Below are 24,246 nucleotides of genomic sequence, written 5' to 3'. Positions count from 1 at the left end.
TAAACATCACTCAACCACGTGAAAAGAAAGTCTGGCTGGCACTTACAAGGCACTATCCACTCAAAGGAATTATGGTGATGCCCTGAATCTACTAGGCATTAACTAAAGGCCAATTAATTGGCAACAGCAACTTGGAAGGGTGCATGAGTCATAATTATACAGCACTTAGAGATGAACCCTGTGATACTTTTGACCTTTGCTACTTTTGAAATCTAATTTCAGTCCAGATTTAATGTTCTTTACCTGAAATGATGAAAATAGACTGGTGTTACCATTATAAAATAAAAGGGGAAAGCTTTTCGATTTGTATGATCGGGCTTTTTGGTGTCAGAATTTTAGCTATATATCTGCTGCCAAATGTAGAAATACCTTTGTGGGCAGGTTCTAGAACTCCCTTTGGAGGTTCAGCTAAGTAGCATAGTGGACAGAGCACCTGGTCTGCAGTCAGGATAGACCTGAGTTCAAATCTAGCCTTACTAATCAATTCAATAAAACACTAATCAGCTTAGTTAGCAAAGAAACCCTGAATAAGTCACTTAATCCTGTTTGCCTCGATTTCTTCATCTGTAAAATGAGCTGGAGAAGTACATGGCAAACCACATCACTATCTTTGACAAGAAAATCCCAAATGGGGTCAAGAAGTGTTGAAAGTGAGTGAACAGCAACCATAATTTTTGTCTCTTTTGAGGAATTTCAAAAAGTACAACTAAAATGAAGTTTTGGTAGTAAAGAGCTCATCAGAACAGCTAATTTTCTTTTTATAAGAATTCAGTGAACAAAGTTATGTAGTTCATTAGCAATATTGTTTCAAATATAGGTTTCCTTTGTTGATTAGCCTTTGTTTCCTCCTTTTCTAATAAAACCAGATACCAACTTATCAAGACTTCAAAGCCATCGTCTCCATACTGGAGCCATTCTCATGGCTTTCTGTTGCCCATCTGGGGTCACAATTTTAACAAGTGAACACAAATTGTTTCCCTGATGTTTGACTGATAACTGAAGAGGATCAGTAAATAATATTTTAATTTGAAGATTTGAATCAAGCTGGGGTACAAAGTGGAACTCCAGGGTGAATTTTTCCACTGTGGTTTTGTTTTAGAGAAAGATATATAGGAGGAATAAGCGAAAACACACATACACACACACATGCACACACACACATAAACCTCTGTTTACTGAGGGAGTAAGAACAACAACGTTAACTGAAGTCTCTTATTACAAGAATCACTACTCACCCATTGGGGTTGAGGTTTGGGGTGGAACAGTAGAAGGTACAAATGGTAATAAAATCATGGACCTTTGAATGGTCCCGGTGGGAAAGGGAAGAAATTTACTTTCTCAGGTATGTAATTCATTTAAAAAATCAATGAAATTTAACCCCTCCTCAAGGTATAAGCCCACAAGTTCATCAGAACTACATTTTCTCCCTCTGTTTATGCACAGGAAAACTAAGTTCATGAGAAAGTCCTAGGAATTGGAAGGGAAATTTCCAGTTTTTTTCTCAAGGTCAATTTTGTTTTAATTATCTCCTGAGTACCCTTTCGTATTCCAGCATTTAACATGAGTCAGATTAAAGTATGTGTAACAAAATGACTGGAAGTGACCCCAAACTGTGAGGATCCATTGGGCAATTCCTGGGCTGTGATAGAGGAATGTATCTCACAGGATTAGTAAACATTTGTAATATTAGATGCCAAAGGAAATTAGGATCTAGTTAGGAATCCCATGTTTCACTGACATAGAGACTAAGGGTCACAAAGGTAAAGATGCTTGCCCAAGGTCGTGCGGTTAGCAGAGTCAGAATTGGAAACTGTATCTTTGACCCCAAATCTAGTGTTCTTTCCAAAAGTCATTCTGCTATGGCATAGTCTGCATTATATCACTAGTAGCAAGGTGGCTTATCAAGTATCAAAATAATAATTAAAATGAATAATAATATTTCAGTTGATAAAGATGATAGAAATCAGCTGATCTAACTTCCTGAGACTCAGAGAGTCTCAGTAAGTTTAATGGACTTACCACCCTCACGCAAGTAGTATGTAGCAAAGAGGAGATTTGAACACATGTCCTCTGAATTCAAACCCAGGGCTCTTTCAACATACCGCCTCCACAAGATTTCTTTTTGCAATTAGTAAGCTAGTCAATCAATGAGCATTTACTAAGCACCTACTATGTATCAGAGACAGTTTTTGATTAATTTTGAGGAGATTACACAATCTGTATAATTTGAGGACTTGGGATTCAGATTTGTTATTGAAGGAATTATTTTACTTAAAGAGCCATATGGTACAAATTTAAGAGAGAATATACAATGCTAAGTAGGTAGTTCAGTTCAATTTAAGACAACAGACATTTATTAAATTCCTACTGAGTGCAAGGCAAAGAGGAAATACAGTTCTGTTTTGTTGGAGACCCAGTGTTTTGATTTGCTTTGCTTCAATTTGTCCTTTATTTTTAAGCTTTTAAGAAACAAAGTACAGAGAATCCCTCAGTCTGATTTCCATGAAGTGCTGAGTAATACGTAAATCTATTCTGGAAAAATGCACCATTAGCCATTTGGAAAACAGTTGGAGGGAAGCTGGATACTTGTGTAGAGTTTCTCTTCTGGGGCATAAGACCATAATCTTGGGATCTATTCCTTAGTCCACTCCCACAAGATGACTCCCCCCCTGGGCCCAGTTGTATTCACAGAATCAGACTCACAAAACTGAAAGGGATCTCAGTGGGTTCTCTTGTCTAGTCCATCCCTAAGCAGCATTGTTTCAGATCCTGAGGGTGTGTCCTCTAAGACATCCTATACCAGAGAAAAGTTCAGGAACGTGCCACATAAGACTCAGGTGAAGCTAAGCTGTGTCTATAACTTGGATTATTGAGCTACTATTCATGAAAAAAGCTCCTTTGGTTTAAATCTTACTAGTAAGTTGCACTGCATACAGTTCAAGAAAGGAAAACACAGTTCCGAGGAATAGAAACAGGTCTTATTGTATCATTTGAATCTTGACCTCCCAGGAATAATTTAATCCTGTAATGTTTTTGCTTTACAATTCAATCTCTCATACTTTAGTTTTTTGATAATACTCTAAAATGACTCATGTCATTTAAGCAAAGCAGCATATGGTGTAAAAGAAATAGTGCCTCATTAGAACTGCTGTTCCAGCTAAACTTTATTTTACCTATCACTTTTGATGACTGTATTTCCATTTCGAAAGGATTCACCTCTGACCAAAAGGCAAGGGATAAAGCTTCCTATCATAAACCTCTTTCCTTACCTGGTTTGGAATCACCTAACTCTGTGTTAGGCAAACAGCTTTGACTTCTCTGCATTCACTAAAAGAAAGAGCTGAGTCAGCAACCGGGGAAGTAACATTGTCTATTACATAACTTTTCTCTCAATATTCAAGGAAAAAATAATGCTCTTGGAAACTTTGAAGATGGAAGGACTTGACTGAGATGTATCCACAATTGCAAGTCAGTGTCAAATTGAGAATGCTTTTTTTTTTTTTTTTGTGGTCATAACACATACAGCTCCCAAGTTAGAGAGGATACTTTCAGCTACATTTACTTTTCCATTTGACCTTCACAACACTTTTTCTTTTACAGGGAGCACAGATTTCTGAGACTACACTTGTGACCTTGAAGATAAAACTTAGTGCTTTATGCCTATTTGAAAACTCAGAGCACTGGCTGCTTTCAGTCACAAAATGGAACCAAACATACAGCCAGAATAAACACTAGCATGGCTTTTAAAAGGATAAACTTAGCTTTCCTCCTTTTTGACTTAGTCAGCCTGAAGCCCCGTCTCCTTGGTTCTGATTGCATAAGTATTTTCACTTTCCTCAGGCAGATGACCCTCCTCTGAAGCTGGGACTGAGAAAATAGCTGCATTGTACTGCAGCCTCCTATCCTGCCACAGTTATAAGCTTGAGGATGCGAAGGAAGTCACCGAGATCATGCAGGGGCAATAGCATGGCATATGTGAACTCAAGCTTTAGAGAGGGGCCCATTTATACTGGGTAAGCTACTTCTTCTGTTACCTAAACTTACCTGCTTTTTATTGTTGTTTGCAACTGTTCCTTTTGAAGTAGCTAATCAGCCAGCACTAAGTATAGTTCTTTGAGTGCAGTCTCTCCTGAGCTTAATTCCTGCATCATATCTATTCCACAATAAAATGCACTGAAGTAAACTCCCTGTACTTTTCTCTACCTGGAAAATGAGTTTACACTAAGAGGTCCAGCAGTATAGCACCAACTTAGTGTAGTTTGGATATAATTAAGTTGCACAGCTTTGACTATCTTGGTATTTCTTATCAGGACTAAAACAATCAAATGGGGAAAGGCTGGGGTACAAGAAGGTGGCATTTCGTCACATATATACTAAATATTGGGGGGCAGGGGGAGGGGAGAGGAGTTAATGCAGCAGAAATGAAAATCAAGCCACACCAAGCCAGCATCTCAACTCTTTCCAAGTGATTCAAAATGATGTGTCTCTTACCTTGGATGTGAATAATTCTGTCATGCTCCAGAGTGTAGTTGTCAGTGAGATGATCAGCCCAGGAGAGAGAAATCAGCACCAGAAAAAGTAGACACTTCATCTTAACAGCCACAAGAATCTTCTTCACTGTGAGGGCATCACATACAAACAGGCTGGTGAAATTGGGAAACCTTTATAGGGTTGCACTGCACAACTTATCATCCTATAATGGCTCTATAAAAACAGTTAACCCAATCTGCTCAGAAAGTTACAGGAGCTGTCCTGGGAGATCTGAAGACTGCAGCTTTCACAACTTCAGCAACCATCCCCCCACCCCCCCATTCCCAGTGGGTGAAGCCAGAGAACAAATGGTGTTTAACTCTATCTTTGCAGAAGTATACATCTGGGAATGCAGAATGCTGTGTTTTCCACACAGAGAGTTGCAGGGAGTTAAGCAAACAGGATGGGTCTGTAATGAGAGAGGGCTGTTTTAAATCCAGTGTTGTTTTGTCTTTGGGGTTTTATTTAATCACTCTAGATCTGGTATGTATGGAATTGAAAAAAAAAAACAACTTGGTCAGTCTATACTTGCTCATTTAGCACCTAGTCTGATGGAGAAACAAACAGAAAGCCAGGCCAAGTGAATAATATTTGCATGACATTTCCCATGTACCTTGACAGCTGATTAAGCTGACTCCCTAAGCAGGATGTTAAGTTAGCTGGAGCTAAACAGGAAAGAGGACAAAAGGTGTTTACCTGAGGAGAAGCAGCCCATTTTTATCACAAATCCACTCACCATCTTAAAGACTGAGTCTATGGCAAATGGTTGAAAAATCATGCACAAATGAGGCTGGCGCTGCGCGTGCTGCCACTGCAGCTGCACCGATTGAGTTTTCATTCATTTCTACCTAAAATGCTGACGCACCAGCTTGGTGTGTGCGCCAGGTAGGGTCTCTGCAGTGAGCAGAGCTGTGACTGCAGGGAAAATCTCTGCCAGGATGGCAGGAGTCATTAGGCAAATGAGGACCTGGAAGAGATCAAGGAGGGAAACGCCTGAGGTGGGACAGAAGGGGCAGACTTTTTATAGCTGTTCTTTTTTTATGATACCGACAGTCATGTAGAAAGGGGACTTCTACCCCTCCGCCACCCACTTGGAGGTAAAAGGCTATACCAAAAAGCTCTGAGAATGAGCAAAATGCTGAGATTTGCCTTTTTATTTTGTCCTTTGTAGCATGGTGAAATCTCAGTTCACTTGTGCTGTAATGTAAAAGTTGAAACACACTTAAGAAGAGGTATTTTCTTTCTCCCTTCCTCCTGCTTTCTCTCACATTGCAATACAGTCCTAAGAAAATGGTATCTATTGTTCAAACAGAATTCATCCAGAACTAAATTGTAGCTGCACTTTTTTTTCTGCTCAAGAAGTCTCAAATCTAAGGGAAACACAATAAGTTCAAAGAGCTGATTCCTGGAGTTCCAACCAGGTATACCTCTAGAGTCGAGTGATGTGGCAATTAACTTTCCCACAAGATTCTTCAAGTTTCTCCTTAGGCTAAATGAAGTTCCAGGATTTTCTTCTATCATGCAAGTCAATCTGCCTACTGTGTGCAGAAGATTGCTTGAGAGATTGTCCTCTACTTAAAGACCCCAGAATGGTCATCCTCTCTGCTACACAGAAATAAAAGTTAAATAATGAAGTCAAAGACAGACTTTCTCAGAGGACTAAATGTGTTGACTTCAGAATATTACCTGTTTTGATTTTTCATAGATTCAATTAGTTTCATTTTCAAATGTTTAATTTTCATGCTGCTTTTAGAAAGTTTTATTATTTGTTGTAATTTAATTCATTTCAAAATTTATTGAATGTTTACTATGAGTAGAGCATGGTGGTAGGTCTCGCCTTTGCCCACATGAAGGTTCCTCTCTAGCAGGGGATATCAGATACAGACAATCAGAATACATAGCACAAAATAAGTAATGGTAACTGATATTTACATTATACATTTAAAAGCTTACGAAATACTTTATGCACATTTCCTCATTTGAACCTCACAACAGCCTTGTCAGATTAGGGGAGCTGGACTTGCAGGTTTAGTGAACTCCCTGTGTGAAATCTCCCTTCAGTGATACAGATCTAGCAACTCATCAGTAACTTATAAAACAGGGTCCCTTCCAAGATGTCTGTGGATTTCAGAGGGTCCATTTACTTGGATGGGGAAATAAAATGACATTTTAAATTTTCACTAACTTTTAATTGACATTTAGTATTTCCTTCAATTAGGAATGCCATACACATTATTTTGAGAAGGGGTCCACAGGCTTCACCAGATTCTCAAAAGGTCTATGGCATGCATGTGCTCCCAACACACACACACACACACACACACACACACACACTGAATTACCCAACAATTAAAGAGTTTCTTGGGAGCAAAGAGAGATTGTGACTTGACTGATGAATCACAGGCAGGAAAGCCATCCTATCTCTCTCATTAGTATCTCCATTTTAAAAGTGAGTGGACTAAGGCATTGAGAAGTTGACTTGACAAAGAGATCAAGAGCATAAAAAAGTCACTGATTTTCATGTTGAGGTATGCTACTATAAAATCAACACGGATTTACTGATTTACCACGTGCTGACTTTCTCTATCTATTCTATAGTGTGCTCTGGACTGGGCTTGGTGCTATCTGGCTAGGCTTCCTAAAATTTAAAGTATGTCTACTTTACATCTGCTTCTCACCCCACCCCCAACTCTTTTCTGCTTATACCCTAAAACAAACTCCAAAGATAATGACACACTAAGAAATGAAATTTGGATTGGAAATATAGAATTTAGAAATATTTGAGATTGGAAATATAAAATTTAGATGGTTGAACAGGAGCAAGGATTTTCTGAGAAAGGGCAATGACATGAGAAAAACCAGAGAGATGAGAGGAGGCATGGCTTGCAGATCCAGATGGGTACGGTATGATCTACATAGTATCATTCAATAGCTACCTTGTTCCCCAATATTAATGTCTGAAATAATACCATCAGGGATTCATTCTAGTTTTTAATACTTGTAATTTAAAATCAAAACACATCAAAGAAGAAATAACACAATATGCTAGTATAATGCATTCACAGCTTAGTATGATTTAATTTATAAGTTGCTTCCCTCCTCCAGGTAGCTAAGAGCAGTGCAGTGAGAGATGGGACATTTTAATGGTGGAGAATAATACAGTATACTTTTGAAATACACTGTTTTGCCCAGGGAGGCAGGACCATTTAGGCAGCTTAAGTGGGGGAGGGAGTTTTGCTCACTGAGCAGCAAATGAGCAGCCTGAGGTCAGAGAGAAGAAAGAAAAGGAAAGAGGGAGTGTGATAAAGACAAACTTTGCCCTCTTTAGAACTTAGCTTAGAGCCAGCCCTGATCACTTGGGAGAAGAATGGATGGAGATGGTGGAAAGAAACCCCATCCTGATTAGAAGGAACATGGAAGCTGGGATAGCCTGGTAACTAAAGTTAGAACTGAATGTTTATTAGGGCTATAATGGATATATTTGGTCACTGTGGGGATGATTCTGAAGTCCACATTAATCCATAAGATGAAGGAATAAGAGCTGTCATTGAGCGTTCACCAATAGGTAGAGGAAAGGCAGCATGACAAAACAAGAATATAATAATAATAGCAATAGATGATATTTACAGAGTTTCTATGCACCTTACCTACCTCATCACCTTTCATCCAGGCTACAATCCTGTGAAATAGATACAAGTGTCATTGTCCTCATTTTACAGATGGAATAACTGAGATTCAAAAAGGTTAAGTGATTTGCCTGTAGTCACACAAGTAATAAATGGAAGAACTAGATCTTCCTGAATCCAAATATACGAGCTTTCCTCTTGGCTCTGCCTCTAACTAGCTCTGTGAATGGGACTCTATCTTGGCTTCCTTATCTGCAAAATGGCAGCAGTGTCTAGTCTATCTCACCAGGATTTAGTGGGGTCAAAATAAGATCGCACATGAAAGACTTTGATCTTTTTTACAACGCTTTACGCATATTGAGCACTTAATAAGTGTCTGTTGAATTCCATTGACAGAGAGAGATGCTATATTAGAGCTTCTCTCTGTATACTGTGACAGAGTGATTTTATATTCCTTATCTTATTAGATCCTTACAACAACCCTGGGAGAGAAGCAGCCTGACATGGTAGATAGAGAACTGCTCTTGGAATCCTGACTGACTCACTGGCCCTAGGTAAGTCTAAGTTGTTGAGCAGGTGCTGTTCTGCATTAAGAAGAAATTTCTTCATAGAAAATCTCTATACTAGTGAAATCACAGATCCAGTGAAATACACACACACACACACACACACACACACACACACACACGCACAAAACACCCTGAGTTAGGCTTTATATTCTTTGACTCTTTTTAAATTTTTTATTCCCTGTTCAGTCACACACACACACACACATACATATATACACACACACACACACACATATACCACATGTATATAGATATATACATACACATACATATGTACATAATAGATCACTAAATAAGCTTCTGAGACCTGTTAAAGACTTTAGTTTGAAAAGGCCAAGATCCCCAGTGCATCCAGGGCCATCTCTAGTCATCATGATCTACATCTGGCCACTAGACCTAGATGGCTCTGGAGGAAAAAGTGAGGCTGGTGACTTTGCACAGCCCTCCCTCACTTAAATCCAATTCATTGGCTTGTCATGGTATCACTTCCCTGATGTCATGGTCCTTTTCGAAAGGACAAAAAGTAAGCAAATAAGTTTTTATTAAAGGTTTTCCTACATAACAAACACCTAGGTGCTAGGATTACAAAGACAAAGGTGAAGAAATCTAAAACACGTTCATTGAATTGAAACAAGAGAGATGAGGTGTGTGACTCAAGGTCCCATATTTTGGGAAGTTCTAGGTTTGAGTCTGGGAATGCAGGGCTTCCAACTCCAAACTTTTCCCACTGTGCTACACTCTAGGCCTAATCATTATCCAATTCTTTTTCCAAGTTCACAATACAGTAAGGTACCATGCAGATCTAAATCCTAAGTCCTCCTGCCTACTGTTACCATTAGAAATTATTCATGTTCTTTTTTCCCTGGAGGAAGAATTTAATCCTTTAATTTTTCAGTTATATATAATATATAGGTATATGTTACAAACCCATATGTTATATATGTGTATGCATTTACTGAGAAAGAGAGAAGAGGGGAGGGGAAGGTAGCAATGGGAAGAAAAGGAGAGGAGAAGAAAAGAGAAAGAAGAAGAGAAAGAGAGAGGAGACATTATGACATGGAGAGAGCATTAGTGTCAAAGCCTGGAAAGCCCTGGATTCAAGACCCTCCTTTGACATAAACTCTCTGTGTGATCCAGGGCAAATCACTCAATCCCTGTGCTTTAGGAAATTCTTTGCAACTATCCATGTCAGAGAAGGTGACACCCCGCATTGGTGGAGGGAGTTCTCCCACCTGCAGTTTTCTGTGTTAATGAAATCAGAAGTCCAGTCCCTATTCCTACACATACACACATTTGTTATTGATGTATAAGCTGCCCCCCTGGGGGACCCAACAAACCAGTACCAGTTGGGCAATGCTGATATTTTTCTTCTTCCTTCCTCTCTTTCCTCTGTTCATGCGGGGAGTGACACCCTCACATGTGGACCTTCTGTTCAAAGGCATATAAATTTTGATTGCCTATACTTTGCAAGGTATCTTGGGGCTTGGGGGGCTAGATTTTTTTTCTTCCCTACTTATTTATCCCATCATCATTTTTCAAACTGGGACAATTAACTCTATTGTCTCATGTAGTTTTAATTTATGATTTCTTGAAAAACCAAGCAGGCTTTCATAAAACCCATTGGGATTCCAATGGAGCTACTTGACTCTGCCTTTAAACCCAAATCGCTGTGCTTCTCACTGACAGAGCAATACTAGTCCCCAGCCCAAGCCTCATTTGCTCAATGTTTGAGTTTTGATGGCTTAGAGTGAGTGTAAATATCAATTGTTTCTGTTCTGGCCAGATGCTCTGAGGGTCTTCTCCTGCCTGATTTATTCTTTGTGAAGGCAAAGTGGACCATCTTTTACCTCAGTTCTTATCTAGCCTTTGACTACTGAATGCGTGTTGCTTCAGACAAACTGAGACCTGGGAAAGATCTTAGGTTAAAAAGGACAAAGTCTCCCAATGAATCTGGGGCCATCATTAGTCATCCTGACCTATGGTTCGCCACTAGACTCTGATGACTCTGGAAAAGAAAGTGAAACTGATGACTTTGCTTAGCTCTGTCTCACTTAAATCCAATTCACTTGCAAGTCAAGACATTACCCTCCTGATGTCATCAGTCTTTTTGGGGAACCAAGCAAGGATGAACAGCCACAACAATGTTGTTCAGTTATTTTAGTTGAGTCTGACACTTCATGACCCCAACTGGAGTTTTCTTTGCAAAGATACTGGAATGGTTTTCCACTGCCCTCTACAGATCATTTGACAGATGAGGAAACTGAGGCAAACAGGGTGAAGTGATTTGCCCAGGGTCACACAGCTAGTAAATGTCTGGGGCCAGATTAGAACTCAGGTCTTCCCGACTCCAAGCTTAGAACTCTATCCACTGCATATGCACACACACACACACACACACACACACAGATTTATATCATTTTGGCACAATTTTTCAGTAAGATTAATGTGTTTGTCACCTTAACATGTGAGCATTCACACACATCACCCACAGAATAAATGCTTCTTTTTTACGTATGCAAAGTTAGTCTGACACCTGCTATTTTCACTGAAGAGCTGTTTTTTTGACTCACTTATAATACCATGCTTGTCTCAGAACAGGTGATGATAGCATTGTCTTGGACAAAGAACACACAGAAGAGAAAATCCTCGATAGATTTTTAAGAGCCAAATGAAATTTATAAATCAAATAAATGGTTTGTACTAAGAGTGAAATCATTTATCATTCAACACTTGTAAGTGTTCCATACAGCCAACAATCTGCCTTAGTAAGACAGATGTGAAATGGACTCCGCTAGCTTGGCAGGACACCATCAACTGGCCCACCTAAAGTCGAGAAATCAAAAAACACCCAGAAGCAAGGCTTTAGTCAACTATCAGTCAAACATTTGTAAAACATCAACCTTCAGAGTAAGTTCAGTATCGTGAAAGCAATGATGCTATCCATTCTGAAGGGTTGTAGGTGAGGCCAGGAAGTGCTTTTATCTAGGGAATGTTTTCACCTGAGATTCTGGTCCCTTTTATAACCCTCACTTGTGATAAGAAGAGCCAGGCAGAAATGCTAGGTGATTTTTACATAAGCTAATGGGAATACTTGAATTGGTCATTAGTCATTAGTCACTGGAATATCTTATAGCCTGCACTATTTGTTGTTATAATATGCTTTAAAACAAGGCCAAAAGAGAGGTTTCCTTCCATCCTAAAAGTCAAATAGCAAGAGTTGTACTGAAAAAAAAAACCCAAACACCATTCTTCATCCCAATATCCGTTTGGAAGTAAGCTCTAATCAAGTCACATCATATAAAATTATATTTATTTACACCATAGCATGGTGGAAAGAACATTCTATTTGTAAACAAAGGACCTTGATTTTGAACACTGAGTCTGCTGCTTGAGTAAGCCATTTACCTTCTCTTACGCCTGGTGGCACAGAGCATAGGTGTTGGGCTTTGTATCAGTAAGATCTGATTTTGAATCTTGCCTTGGACATCGAATTAGCTAAAGTGATCCTGACCAAGTCACTGAACCTGTTGTTCCTCAGTGTCCTCATCTGTTGAATGGGAATAAGAAATAGCACCTACCTCTGAGGGTGGTTGTGAGGATCAAATGAGATAACACATACAAAGTGTTTTGCAAACATACATAAAGTTAGTTATTATTATTAATTATCCAGTAAAGAAGTCTATTTTTTCATAAGTAAATGAGGGAGTTAGATTGGATGCTAAGGTTGGTTGTCTCTCTTAATTCTGATAATTTTATGATCCTTTTAATGACAGGCAGCCAGACACAGTGGGAAAAACCATGGGCAGAGAGTCTTCAGACCTTTCACTTCTGACTTTTCCACTAAGGAGCTATGTCAACTTTAGCAAGTTACTGTTAGTCATCAGTTTCCTCATCTATAAAATGAGGGGGTTGGACAAGGTGACCTCTAACTTGCTTTCTAGCTCTAAAAGACAACATCTTTGAAGCTCTTGATATGTGTAAAGAACTATTGTAAATTAGACAGAGCAGGGACTGAACCTGTGATTTCATTTCATGTGTATAGAGGAATCCTAGGTGGGGAAATTCCCTCTACCAGTGCAGCTTCACACCTTGTCTGAAATTTATTATGCTTGAGAGTAGCCTGGGCATTGAAAGATGAAATGACTTTACCCAGGGTCACACAGCCACTCTGGGACAGGGGCATAACTTGAACTCAGGTATTCCTGATTTTGAGGCTGGCTCTCCAGTCAGGATAACACACTGCCTCTGTATAGATGATATGGTGGATGAGTACAAAAGAAAAGGAAAACAGTCCCTATCTATGAGGAACATAAAATACAAACAGTGAGAGTCCTCTAAAATACCTTGAGAACATTTAACAAGCTATAATTCAACAAAGGGCAAACACACTAATTGAATGACAAATGCCAGGAGGCGGGAGAACCAGCAGTGATCCTAGCTCAGAGATGTTACTGAGAGGCTGCTGAAGAAGCATCTGGAGCCTGTTGAGGAAGCTACTAGCTCTGCTTTGGAGAGAAGGGAAAAGGAGGGGAGACAAAAGAACAGAAAGTAAGGATTAATGTTTCATGTAGACTGGGAAAGCAAATTCTCTTGGTGGAAGTAGGGGTGCTGAGTTAGAGACTATGGCTGTGTCTGATTCTATTTGGGGTTTCCTTGGCAAAGGTACTGGAGTACTTTGCCATTTCCTACTCCAACTTATTTTACATATGAGGAAACTGAGGCAAACAGGGTTAAGGGACCTGCACAGGGTCACATAGCTGAGGCCAAATTTGAACTCAGGTTCTCCTGACTTCAGGCACAACACTATACACTGCACCATCTAGCTGTCATAACTAGCTATTACTAACTGTGTTTTAAGGTTTGCAGTTTTGCAAATATTATCTCACTTGATCCTCACAAAAAACCCTAGGAGGTAGGTACTATTATTATTTCCATTTTACAGATGAGGAAACAGAAAAGGAGAGAGATTAAATGATTTGCCCAAGGTCAAACAGCTAGTTAGCATCAGAGGCAGGATGCAGACTCGAGTCACTGTGTGATAGAAGCCTTTGAATGCCTACCCTAATGCCTCATTGTGCCACTGAGGTGAACCTATGTTCTCACAAGCTCTGCTGGCTGAGCATAAGCTATGGCCGTTCCTACCAAGCTAGAAGCCCTCTGGGACAGCCAGAACTGCATCCCTCAGTAGCACCTAAAGGCATAAGCATAGAAAAGCCCTTGACAATAACTGAAAGCTATAATGATCACCCCCCAAAATGTAAATTATGATCTGTATACTGTATAAGAAGATACAGAAGTCTATAATGCGTTTTGGAAAAGTGTCCTCTTAAAATGAGTAAAATAAGAAAAGTTTTGATGTTTAAAGGAATAAACTTCCAGATGTCTGGGAGGTTTAATTTCCTAGGATCCAAGTAGTAATTGTTAACATTTTTTTTAGCTCATAATGATAATAAATCTTTAAAAAATCCTGCTCCAATGTATCACCATTACACGAACATGATGAACAAAAAAGTCCACCCAACAAAAAGAACAGTTAATAAGTTATGACACTGTTCAAGATGGAAACTTCTTTGATGATGATGATACTAATATATATTTTCAAACACTACTTAATAGTTCCAATGAGATATTCAAAGTGGCAAAAGATATGCCTCAGATCCATGAAAGTACAGCATACGTTAGGGAGAAGTCAACATGTTTGAAGAACTTTAGGACAGACACAGAGGCTGCATCTACTATCTAGGACTGCACTAGTGAAGTAAGGGAAGGCATATCCTGAACAGACTAGCTAGGAGGTGAGGAAGAGTTTTGGCTGCAGATTCAGTATGAGAAAAAAAGAACAAGGCAAAATGACCTCCCACCTTTTCTTTATCTAGAGCTAAGGTGGCGGTTTGGGTGAACAGAGAGGAAAGTGACGTCGCGAATTACAGCTTATCGATCAGAGATTCTGAATCTGGGGTTTATGAGCTTATAGATGTGGAAAGATATGGATACAGATACAGATGATATAGATAGATGATAGATATAAACATAGGTATAGATATATAGCATAAAGATGTACAGATATAGGTTACAACCCACAGTTTAAGAACTGCTGAAGTGGTTGCGAATTTAAGAAGCCCTGCTATAGATGATTGGGAGAGATATATAGGTATAGATATTTATGTCTATCTAGATATAGATGCTAACATATGTATGTGAGAGGTATTGATGATATAAATATAGGTATAGATGATAAAGATGTAAGTATAGATGATAGAGATGGAGATAGAGTTAAAGATAGGCATGGATATAGATCTATATCTATATATAGCCCTTTATGAAGGCACGCTATGGATAGATGATCCTACCATGAAGTCTGAGGACTGATCAGGAGATCAATAAAGGAGAAAACAGAATTAGAAAAGCCGAGGTCAGGGGGTATCTAGAACGAAGCGGGTCTAATACTGCAGAGAGATCCCTCCCCTCCCCCTGTCTTCTCTATATAAATTCCTTTTTTTCCCTTCTTGCTTCATTTCCTATTCTCTTTTCTCTTTGTTCTCTTTCTTCTCATGTATACCTCTCTTGTGTTGTTTCTCCCCCCATCTTTCTTTTATTGTAAATTCCTCCTCATTTTTTTTTCTTTCTTATCATGGTTCCCATCCATCTTTCCTGCCTTATTATGCATTTGTGATCTTGCAAGTTATGTCACAAGTTTTTTTTTAAAAGAAACTGTAGCAATCATACCTGTTTTAACAACATGATAAATAGTTCGTGATTCTTTGCTAGATGGTGAAAGAAACTAGTCTTCTAGGAAAATAGGCCAATGTTTGGAATAAGTTCTTCATCCTTTCAATAGATTCCCTGAAGCTTCCTCAAACTACCCTTTCATTGGCCAGTCAGTCCACATCATTTCTGATTAAATTATAATGTTAATGTTAGTCTTGTTCCATAGTAATGTTATGTAACACTTGTTTGGAAAACTGAAAAAACACACGTCAATAAACATCGAAATCAAAGACAAATTTATTATTCAACAAATTAAGGTTGTGATATACAGAAATTATAAACCTATAAGAACTCTTAACTTTCTTTTTCTAATTGCTTCTTGAAAGAGATGAACTCTTCCATCAATACTCCATCTATCCCCTTAGTTGGATTTCTATTTATTATAATTTTCACCGTGTGGAGTAGTGAATAGAATATGTGCTCAAGGTTAAGCAAAGGTTAAAATAAATTATCTGGTTCTTACTGGTTTTTTTGGCCTGATCATCCACTTCACAAGCAGATGGTAGCTAATATATATACCATCCGAAAAATAGTGGGGTGCCTAGCTCTTGTCATGCTGAATCAGCCATAGATTTGGATCAAAGGAAAATGGTCACATTCCCTACTTACATAATTGGAATGAAAGGGTTGTTCTTGCATTGAGACAGAATTTCTCCTTATTCTGTTATCTTTTCTTACTCTTTCTCTTCCTTCTTTCCTTCCTTCTTTGATTTCTTTATCTCCCCATCTCACCCAGTGAAAGTGCCATAGCCCCTAAGTGGCCCAATCTCATTGTTGGTATGCATGGAAACTTTCACCTGTTCCATTTTTCTGACCTCAGCTAGTTCACCCCTTCTTAGGCAGCCTGCTGACTCTCCACTCCAAGGGGTTCACCATATTGATGCCATTTATGTTGCTTCTTCCCACTGATACTGTGCTGGAATCTTAGTATGATAGTTGACAGAAGAATTCTACAGTTTCCAAATTCATGGCTATACCGATGATGTCAGTAGCTTAGCAATACTTCTGTGTGTTTCAGACTTCACTGTGCTCTGTCCATGCATGAGTCACAGAGGAGTTTTCCAAGGAAACACAGCACTTTACAGGGCTTATTCTGGAAATCTGCTCTCTACCAAATAGATGGAAATGCTGCAGCATCATATTCAATAAACATGTGTTGATAGTATTTCAAGTGGGATGAATTACCTTTGGGAAATTAGGAAGTGTTTTTAATGAACCCAAACATTTCCATAAATCAAAGGTCTATATTTTTATTGCCAACATTCTTAGAGTAATGCTGAATGGCTGTGGATCATGGAATGACATTGTTTCTGAAGAACTGAAGTTGAGGAACACCCAAAGGGCAATGGGAAGGCTTGTGGTAGGCAGGCTGCAATATGTTACAAATGACAAATCATGCAGAAGAAGTAGAATGATGTCATTAGAGAAATGTATAACAGGAAAAATGTCAAATCAGTCATATATTGAGAACAAGGGACAATCAATAAATAGCCTTTTGTTATCCCTGCAATGTCAAGAGAATTTGAGGAAGACCCCCCCCACTCCCCACCTCTCAGAACATTGGTTGTACACCTTATGACCAATTTATGGAAGGGGGCAATGGCCAAGGTTTGCACAGAGTGAGCAAGAATGGATGGGTTGTAGTCTGTATTACTGGAAGGAATACTTATCAAAATGAGATTATAAATCCACTGGACTCATGGAGAAACCATTACAAACCTGCCTGACCTGCCCAACACAGGACCACCTTTCATGTCAATGTATTTTACTAACATGGAAAAGCAAAAACAAAATAAAATGGCTGTTGAGGTCCAAATTCCAACTTCATCACCTCTAGTTGTATGCCTTTGAGCAAGTAACAAATTCTCAGAGCCCCAGATTTCTATATGTAAAATAAGAGTTATAATAAAAGTGCTTCCTACATTACAGGGTTATTAGGAGGATCACATGATATAATGCATGTAAGTGCTCCTTAAATGGAAGATGTTCTTTGAATGGAAACTATTGTTATTATTAACCAAATATTATCAACCACTGCTTGAACCACAGAAACTTAAAATATAGATAGCAACCAATCTGAAGAGCACATTTTAATACCATTAGTATGTATTCCTGGCAAGTGTAAAAACAGCATTCATTTTTATCTATGGCATGGAAAAAATTCACTAAAACAAAATTTCTTCTTGAACAATTCTTAAAATATGACTAACCCTTTAAGAATACAAATGAACAATTCTATTTCTCAGCTTAACCTATGATTTCTTTGTAGTTCCATATGCTAAATGCTCACATAGCATATTGGCAGTATATGAACAACCAAATTATATATTGCTTGTTGCTAAGGAAACTCGTGATAGGAAAGTTAATAAATCCACGTGCCTCAGATAATTTAGTCTAAAACAATTCATTACTGTCAACTCTTCTTTGTTCCTGGTCTCAATTCATTTCCTTTACAAAAAGAGATGGTTAAGGGTTGTTCCACAAAATATTCTTTCTTCTAAAATGAATGATGAATATGTTTCCCATATAGAACTTCACATGAAAGATATTTACTTTCAGAGACTGACTTTGATCTGACTCCATAGGCTAGGATCTTAACAGTGTCTACAATAAAGGCCTGTACTCAACAACAATAAAATTAGACCTAAAATGTTTTTTTTTCCCCAGAATGCATAAAATGAAGTGACTGCTTGTCATTATCTGTAATAATAAATGTTTCATGAAGACTGATAGAGAATGTGGCAGGCTATTAATGGCTCTATAAAGGTCGACAGGATTTTTTCCCAAGTGACTTCCAATTTAAGTCAAGCTTAAACTCATGCATGTTAAAGAGCTTGGTACATTTACAGACGTGATTTTCAACAACATGGTGAGACAGCTTCGTCGAAAACATCAAGAGAGAGGGCAGGAGAAGGCACAAAGAACCACTTCCAAGGACTCTTAGGTTGTTATTGGATGGCTTCAAAAATGTGAAAAAATACTAATGCAAAATAGGACAAAGGCAAATAAAACAAAACTACTCTTTCCAAATTTATTGATTTCACCTAGTGAAAGCCAAAGCCTGGGAGGCTAGGAGGAGGGAGAGCTGCCATTTGACTCGTGCTCTGAAATTTAGACATGCAGGAAACTATTATAACTACCTTCATCATATTTGAAGTGTGAGTTTTTCCTTTTCTAAAGATTTTTTTTCAGATTTAGCTTTTATATAAACATATATATATAATTTTATATAATCCCCCAATGCTATTTTATATTAAATACAATCAATTTTTTCTAGCATGAACATTTTTGAGGAGTGATTTTTCTGGACACACAGCCCAGAAAGTTAATCACACTATTGTGAAATTAAATAATCTCAATGTTTCAAGCTCAAGTTAATAGAATGTTGTTTTAATAATCAATTCAACCAAAGAAAAACATGAAAATTGTGATAAATTTCAAATTTTTGCCATCTAATACTCAAACATGACATTAGCACAGGGTATTATAATGCAAATGGAAAAAACAGCCCAAAATGCAGCCTCTGGTGACATCATGGTTCTGACACTAAAATAATTCAGTCCGATAAAACAAGATTTAATCTGAATCACCATGCAAGCAATTCCAAGTTAGCTTACAAGTAATAAGAATCAGGCAACTCACCCAGATTCCGACCAGTGAATAGTTTCTGCAAAGGCATAGAAAGAATATACATCTATCCCCAGCTCTGGATTCTGACTGAACACTGCAGACATACAAAGTGCTATTGCCAGTGGTCTGCGAAGTTATTTAATTGTGCCAAGTTAAGATTGAAAGTAAAAATAACTGCAATTAGAATAATGCTTCACAAAAGCAGAAACTTCCCCTCTCTTTTCTCTGCCGTATGCTGTCTCAAAACTCTTTTGGCTGCCACTTTTAAGATATTTTCCAAGATCCCAAATCAAGTTTACTATTGGTCCATATTCCTATTTCAAAATATGATCTCATGCAGGATTCAGCTCATTGGCTTACAAATAACAATGCTTGCTGCCAGTCATTAAAACTGGGTCTACACAGTACCAAAAGTAGAACTAAAATTATTATCTAGTTATTGAGTCAAATAAAAAATGAAATCAGACAGCATGTTGTCATGGAGAAATCATGACTTTGAAATAAAAAGAACTGTATTCTAATCCTGGCTCTGTTACTTACCACCTGTGTTGACTTGGGAAGATCACATCTCAGGTCTTAAGTTTCTTCAATTAAAGGATGAAGAGATTGGAATATGGGATATTGAAAGTCCCTTCCAACTAGTAAATATGTGATTCCTAGGACTCTGTGCTCTAAGAATACAACTTTTAAATAGGTTTTCCATTTTAAGCAATCTCTCTGTCCATTGTTATTTGAAACCCTTCATATTTAAATCACTCAGTAATTTTAAATAACCATGTAACTGATTTCTAAAACTTGAATCAAATGATCATGTTTGTACAAGGTATGAAGAATTCCAGGTTAGCCTAAGACAGTTCAGTTAATGGCATTTAATAAGTATTTCTGGTAGAATATTAACTCAACTAACCAATCAACATCCACTTATTAAGTGTCCATTATAGGTTTATTGCCTGTATGAGCTAGGGAGACATGCACAAAATTACGACCATATCTATGGAGCTCTGATGTTCTCAAAGCAATTTTCTTACAATACTATGAAGTAAGGAGTGTAAATATTGGCTACATTTTACAGATGAAGAAACTGAAGCTGAGGGAAATAGGTGTCAGGGCAGAGTTTCTTGACTCCAAATCCAACCCCCTTTCATGACATAACAATCAATTTCATAAAAATTGACATAATATTGAAAATATTTTTCTTCTAGAGTTGTCAAACCTTTTGGTTTCTATTATATAGACATTGAGATTCTAGTGTTTTCAAAATAAATTCATTAGTTATATGAGGAATCCAGAGCAATACAAACAAATCTAGTAGTCAGAGTGGATTGCTTTAATGCATTGAAGCAAGGATGCACATGTTCAAAAATGTTATCCTCACTGATCTGCCATGTCATCGCCCTTCTTTCATGACCTTAATTCCTACTATTAGCATCATCAATCAATCTGTTGTTAGACAACAAAAACAGTAACAATATTTTCAGAAGGTCACTGTTTACAAGATCATTTTCATCAGAAGGCATCTAGTCCATTCTATCCGCAGTTTTACAATGAGAGAACTGAGACCAGGAAAGTGTGGTGACATCCAAAGTCTTATAGTCAATCAGTGGCAGAATCAGAACTGGAATCCAAGTTTCCCAATTTCTAACCTAACCTAATGCTTTTTCCATTACAATACATGGGGAAGGGCAAGAGGGGCCTAATCACAACTACTGATATATTAACACAAATTAAGGAACTTGATTGTCACCCTGAAAAAATAAATCTGATACTGCCAGGACAGGACACAAAAGATTAACTTTTAAAATGGCTGAGTGAAAAGTGGCAACAACCACACTATCTTGGGGAACATCATAAGAAACCAATAAGAGAGTGGACCTAGGTATCACATGGTAGCCTGAGGATGGAGACTAAGGAGACAGAGGTGAGGGGGCTTCTCAGGTTGAATTACTAGGGGATATGAAAAAAAGATAGAGCAAAGAAGGAAGAAATATATTAGTGACAGAGCACTTATTTCACAATTTGGCAAAGATTGTTCATGAATTTCAAGATTCCAATTCTTCTTAACAATGTACTGATTAATAATGACCTTGCCATATGTGTGTGTGTGTGTGTATAGTGTGTATGTGTGTGTGTATATATGTATGTGTGTGTATATGTATACATTATATATATAGGTATGTGGATATATATATACATACATACATTTATGTGGTTAGAATATATATATGCTAGAATTTAGAGCCTTACATACACATATGTACATAAACGTATATATGTATATATATATACACACATACATGTATATGTAAGGCTTGAAATTCTAGTATATCTTCAAAGAACTTTAGCCTTGCAAGAAATTATTGATAGGGCAAAAGAAAAGGATTTTTAAAATAAATGGAGGCAGGAGAAGTCAAGGATTTGGAACATGTATACTATTTTCAAGTTAAAAAAGACAGCTTCACATAGGGCATAGAGGACCAGCCAAGGAGTCACTAACACCTGGAGTTAAGTGTTGTGCCTCTGAGACATTCTAACTATGTGAACAAGGACAAATAAATTAGCTTCTCAGGGCACCAGGCATATCCACAAGACTATACAGCTATAGACAAATTTCCTATGTGCATCAGTGGAGGGAGTTTTCATGTCAGGAGTTCCATAGACTGAGAAGTTCACAAGGTGTTCTTATTGTCCAGAAATAGTTATAAAGCCTACCCTCCACAGCTAAATATAAGAAGTAGTAGGAAGAGAGAATGAAAAAACAAAAATGGAAGAAAAAGGGAGAGTGCAATGATAAAGATCAGAAGTGATAATGAATATAGAAAGAAGCCAACCCACTGAAAATGGACAGAAGTGACGGAGGAGAACTGAAAAAGCCATAAAGGGCGGAGGGATGGAGAGAGTGAATAAGCATTTATTAAGCACCTTCTATGTGTCAGGCATGCTACTCATGTCACCAATATCTCATATGATCTTCATGACAACCCTGGGAAGTAAGTGCTTTTATTGTCCCCATATTACAATTGGGGAAACTGAGGCAGGCAGCGGCAATGTAACTTGTCTAGGGTCACACAGATAATAAGTGTCTGAGACTTGAAGAGAGAGAGAGAGAGAGAGAGAGAGAGAGAGAGAGAGAGAGAGAGAGAGAGAGAGAGAGAGAGAGAGAGAGAGAGAGGGAGGGAGAGAGAGATTGCACATTGATGCTTGGAGAAGGGCAGGACAGTGAAATTTAGTGGACCATGTGAGTGATAGGCTTGGCTTCCCTACCTAGGCTCTTACCTTCACCTGCTTGACAATTTGGGGGTATGTAGGAGTTCACCTCATCTTTACACAGACACTGGAGATTTTCTAGTAGAGTCCTTGAAATGGAATTTAGAGACAGACAGATGTAAAGAGAAGTTAAATGAGGATATAACAGAAGTTGAAAGGAATTTGTAAACACCAGGACTTCTAATCAGTAGAAGCACATGTGGTGAAAAGAACAAGTTGAACCTTAACCTGGAAGCACCCTGGCTAGTTTTCGACTTTATTAGTCTCTATCTCTTTAATTTTTAGTTAGCTAAGCCGTATTGTAAGGTCCTTACTGTTTTCATCTTGGTATTCAGAACTCAGCACAGTACAGGTGTTTTATATGGTATTAAACATCTACTAAGGTGTTGGCTGTTTGACTGTGTATAACAGTTAGAGTTCTATCAGTTTTCTACTTGTGCTTAATGAAGCTTCAGGAGTTAGATTCTAGCTAGACCTTCCCATTTCCTTACTGCATTTTGAAACATGGAGAGTTCCTTGATGTGGATGTTCTAGTTGGAATCAAAACAGAGAAATGAGAGCTGTAAAGTGTAGATCCCAATGGAAAGAAAGAATGAGGATGCATGTTGAGCCTAAAGAAGGAGAATTCAGATTTGGGGGGGGGGTCCCTTTGGGAGGGCAAAAGACCATCCGGATGGTTTTTCTCACCTATTCCCACTAGACACTAAAAACGCTCCTTATAAGCTTGCTCCAATTCAGCACCTATGATATGGGACAGGGTAGAGAAGGCAAGTTGAAAGATGTGGAGGATACAATGGTTGGTAGGAGGAATGAGACCATGGGTCGAATCTGGCCTCTCTCAGTGAGATTGAATGTATCTCTCTTCTCCTACTATTCCTTTCTAATACTTATAAGAACCTCTCTCGCCCAAAGTGGGAGAACAACTTTGCTTAGTGCTACAAAGATGTCATGGATGAAGTAATTCAGTCAGTAGTGCTCTCCCTTTTTATGCCTCTCTCTCTGACAGTCATCTAGACATCAGCACATTTGACCCTTGTGTTTTGGTGAAAGCCTGCATAAGATCACCTGGGGCTCTCTCTCTCAGATTTTTTGATGGGGGAAGGCAAGGCAATTGGGGATAAGTGACTTGTTCAAGGTCACACAAGGTTAGTAAGTGTGGCAAGTGTCAGAGACTCAATTTGAACTCAGGTCCTCCTGACTCCAGACCCAGTGCCCGACTCTGGGATTCTCTCTTATAACAATGTATTTGCCGCTGCCAGAATTCTGGGGCTAAGGGATAATAGTGGAATGGGTGACACTGTAGACATGTCAAATATACCTTCCCCGGTCATATTCCATTCATAACACTCGAGTGTAGTCAAACCAGCTTAAAATGTAATTGGGAAATCTTTAACAAAATAAATAAAAATACAATAAAACATACATCACATCACATTTTAAAACAAAGTCTATTTGTAGCCTGCAAGGATTCTTATGTATGGATTAATTTCCCCATTTCTATTTGAGTTTGATGCCATAGTTGAAATGCTAGAAGATGTAAGCAGCCATTTAATTTTAGGAGTTTAGGAGCTGAGGAAGATGAAGTTTTTTAACAGAGACAATTCGATACGAAAACAACAAGAACAAACAAAAACAAAAACGAAAATGAAAGCACTATGAGGAAATGAAATTAACTTGACAATTATTTATTAAACGCCTACTATGTAGGGACACTGTGCTGCACCCTATGAGTATGAAGACAAAACCAAGAGCAGACCTTGCCCTTAGGAATCTTACAACACAGCTTAGCTAACTAAGAATTAAAGCAGAGGGTGGGTGTGATAAATTTGGGGAAACAAAGAAGGATAGTGAATAATTGT

At 38.2% G+C, this 24,246-nt stretch overlaps 1 protein-coding gene across 3 annotated transcripts in view; it reads right to left on the bottom strand.

Annotated features, from left to right (window-relative positions):
• The window catches only part of HAPLN1 (hyaluronan and proteoglycan link protein 1), a 100,010-nt gene that overhangs the window by 34,045 nt on the left and 41,719 nt on the right, over positions 1-24,246 (bottom strand). Inside the window, exons 1-2 of one of the 3 annotated variants that reach the window (XM_072606210.1) lie at positions 19,136-20,347; positions 4,492-4,617 (exon numbers count right to left, since the gene is read on the bottom strand). In XM_072606210.1, coding sequence (XP_072462311.1) covers positions 4,492-4,617; positions 19,136-19,187 — 178 coding nt within the window. In that variant the 5' untranslated portion in view covers positions 19,188-20,347. Of the gene's footprint in view, positions 1-4,491; positions 4,618-19,135; positions 20,348-24,246 lie in introns of those variants that run through there. The other 2 variants (XM_072606209.1, XM_072606211.1) reach the window with 2 other exon arrangements.

This window comes from Notamacropus eugenii, chromosome 4 (genome assembly GCF_028372415.1).
Source record: "Notamacropus eugenii isolate mMacEug1 chromosome 4, mMacEug1.pri_v2, whole genome shotgun sequence".
Lineage (NCBI taxonomy): Eukaryota > Metazoa > Chordata > Mammalia > Diprotodontia > Macropodidae > Notamacropus > Notamacropus eugenii.
Note: the sequence above shows the minus strand (reverse complement) of the source record. Positions and strands in the feature narration are given on the sequence as shown.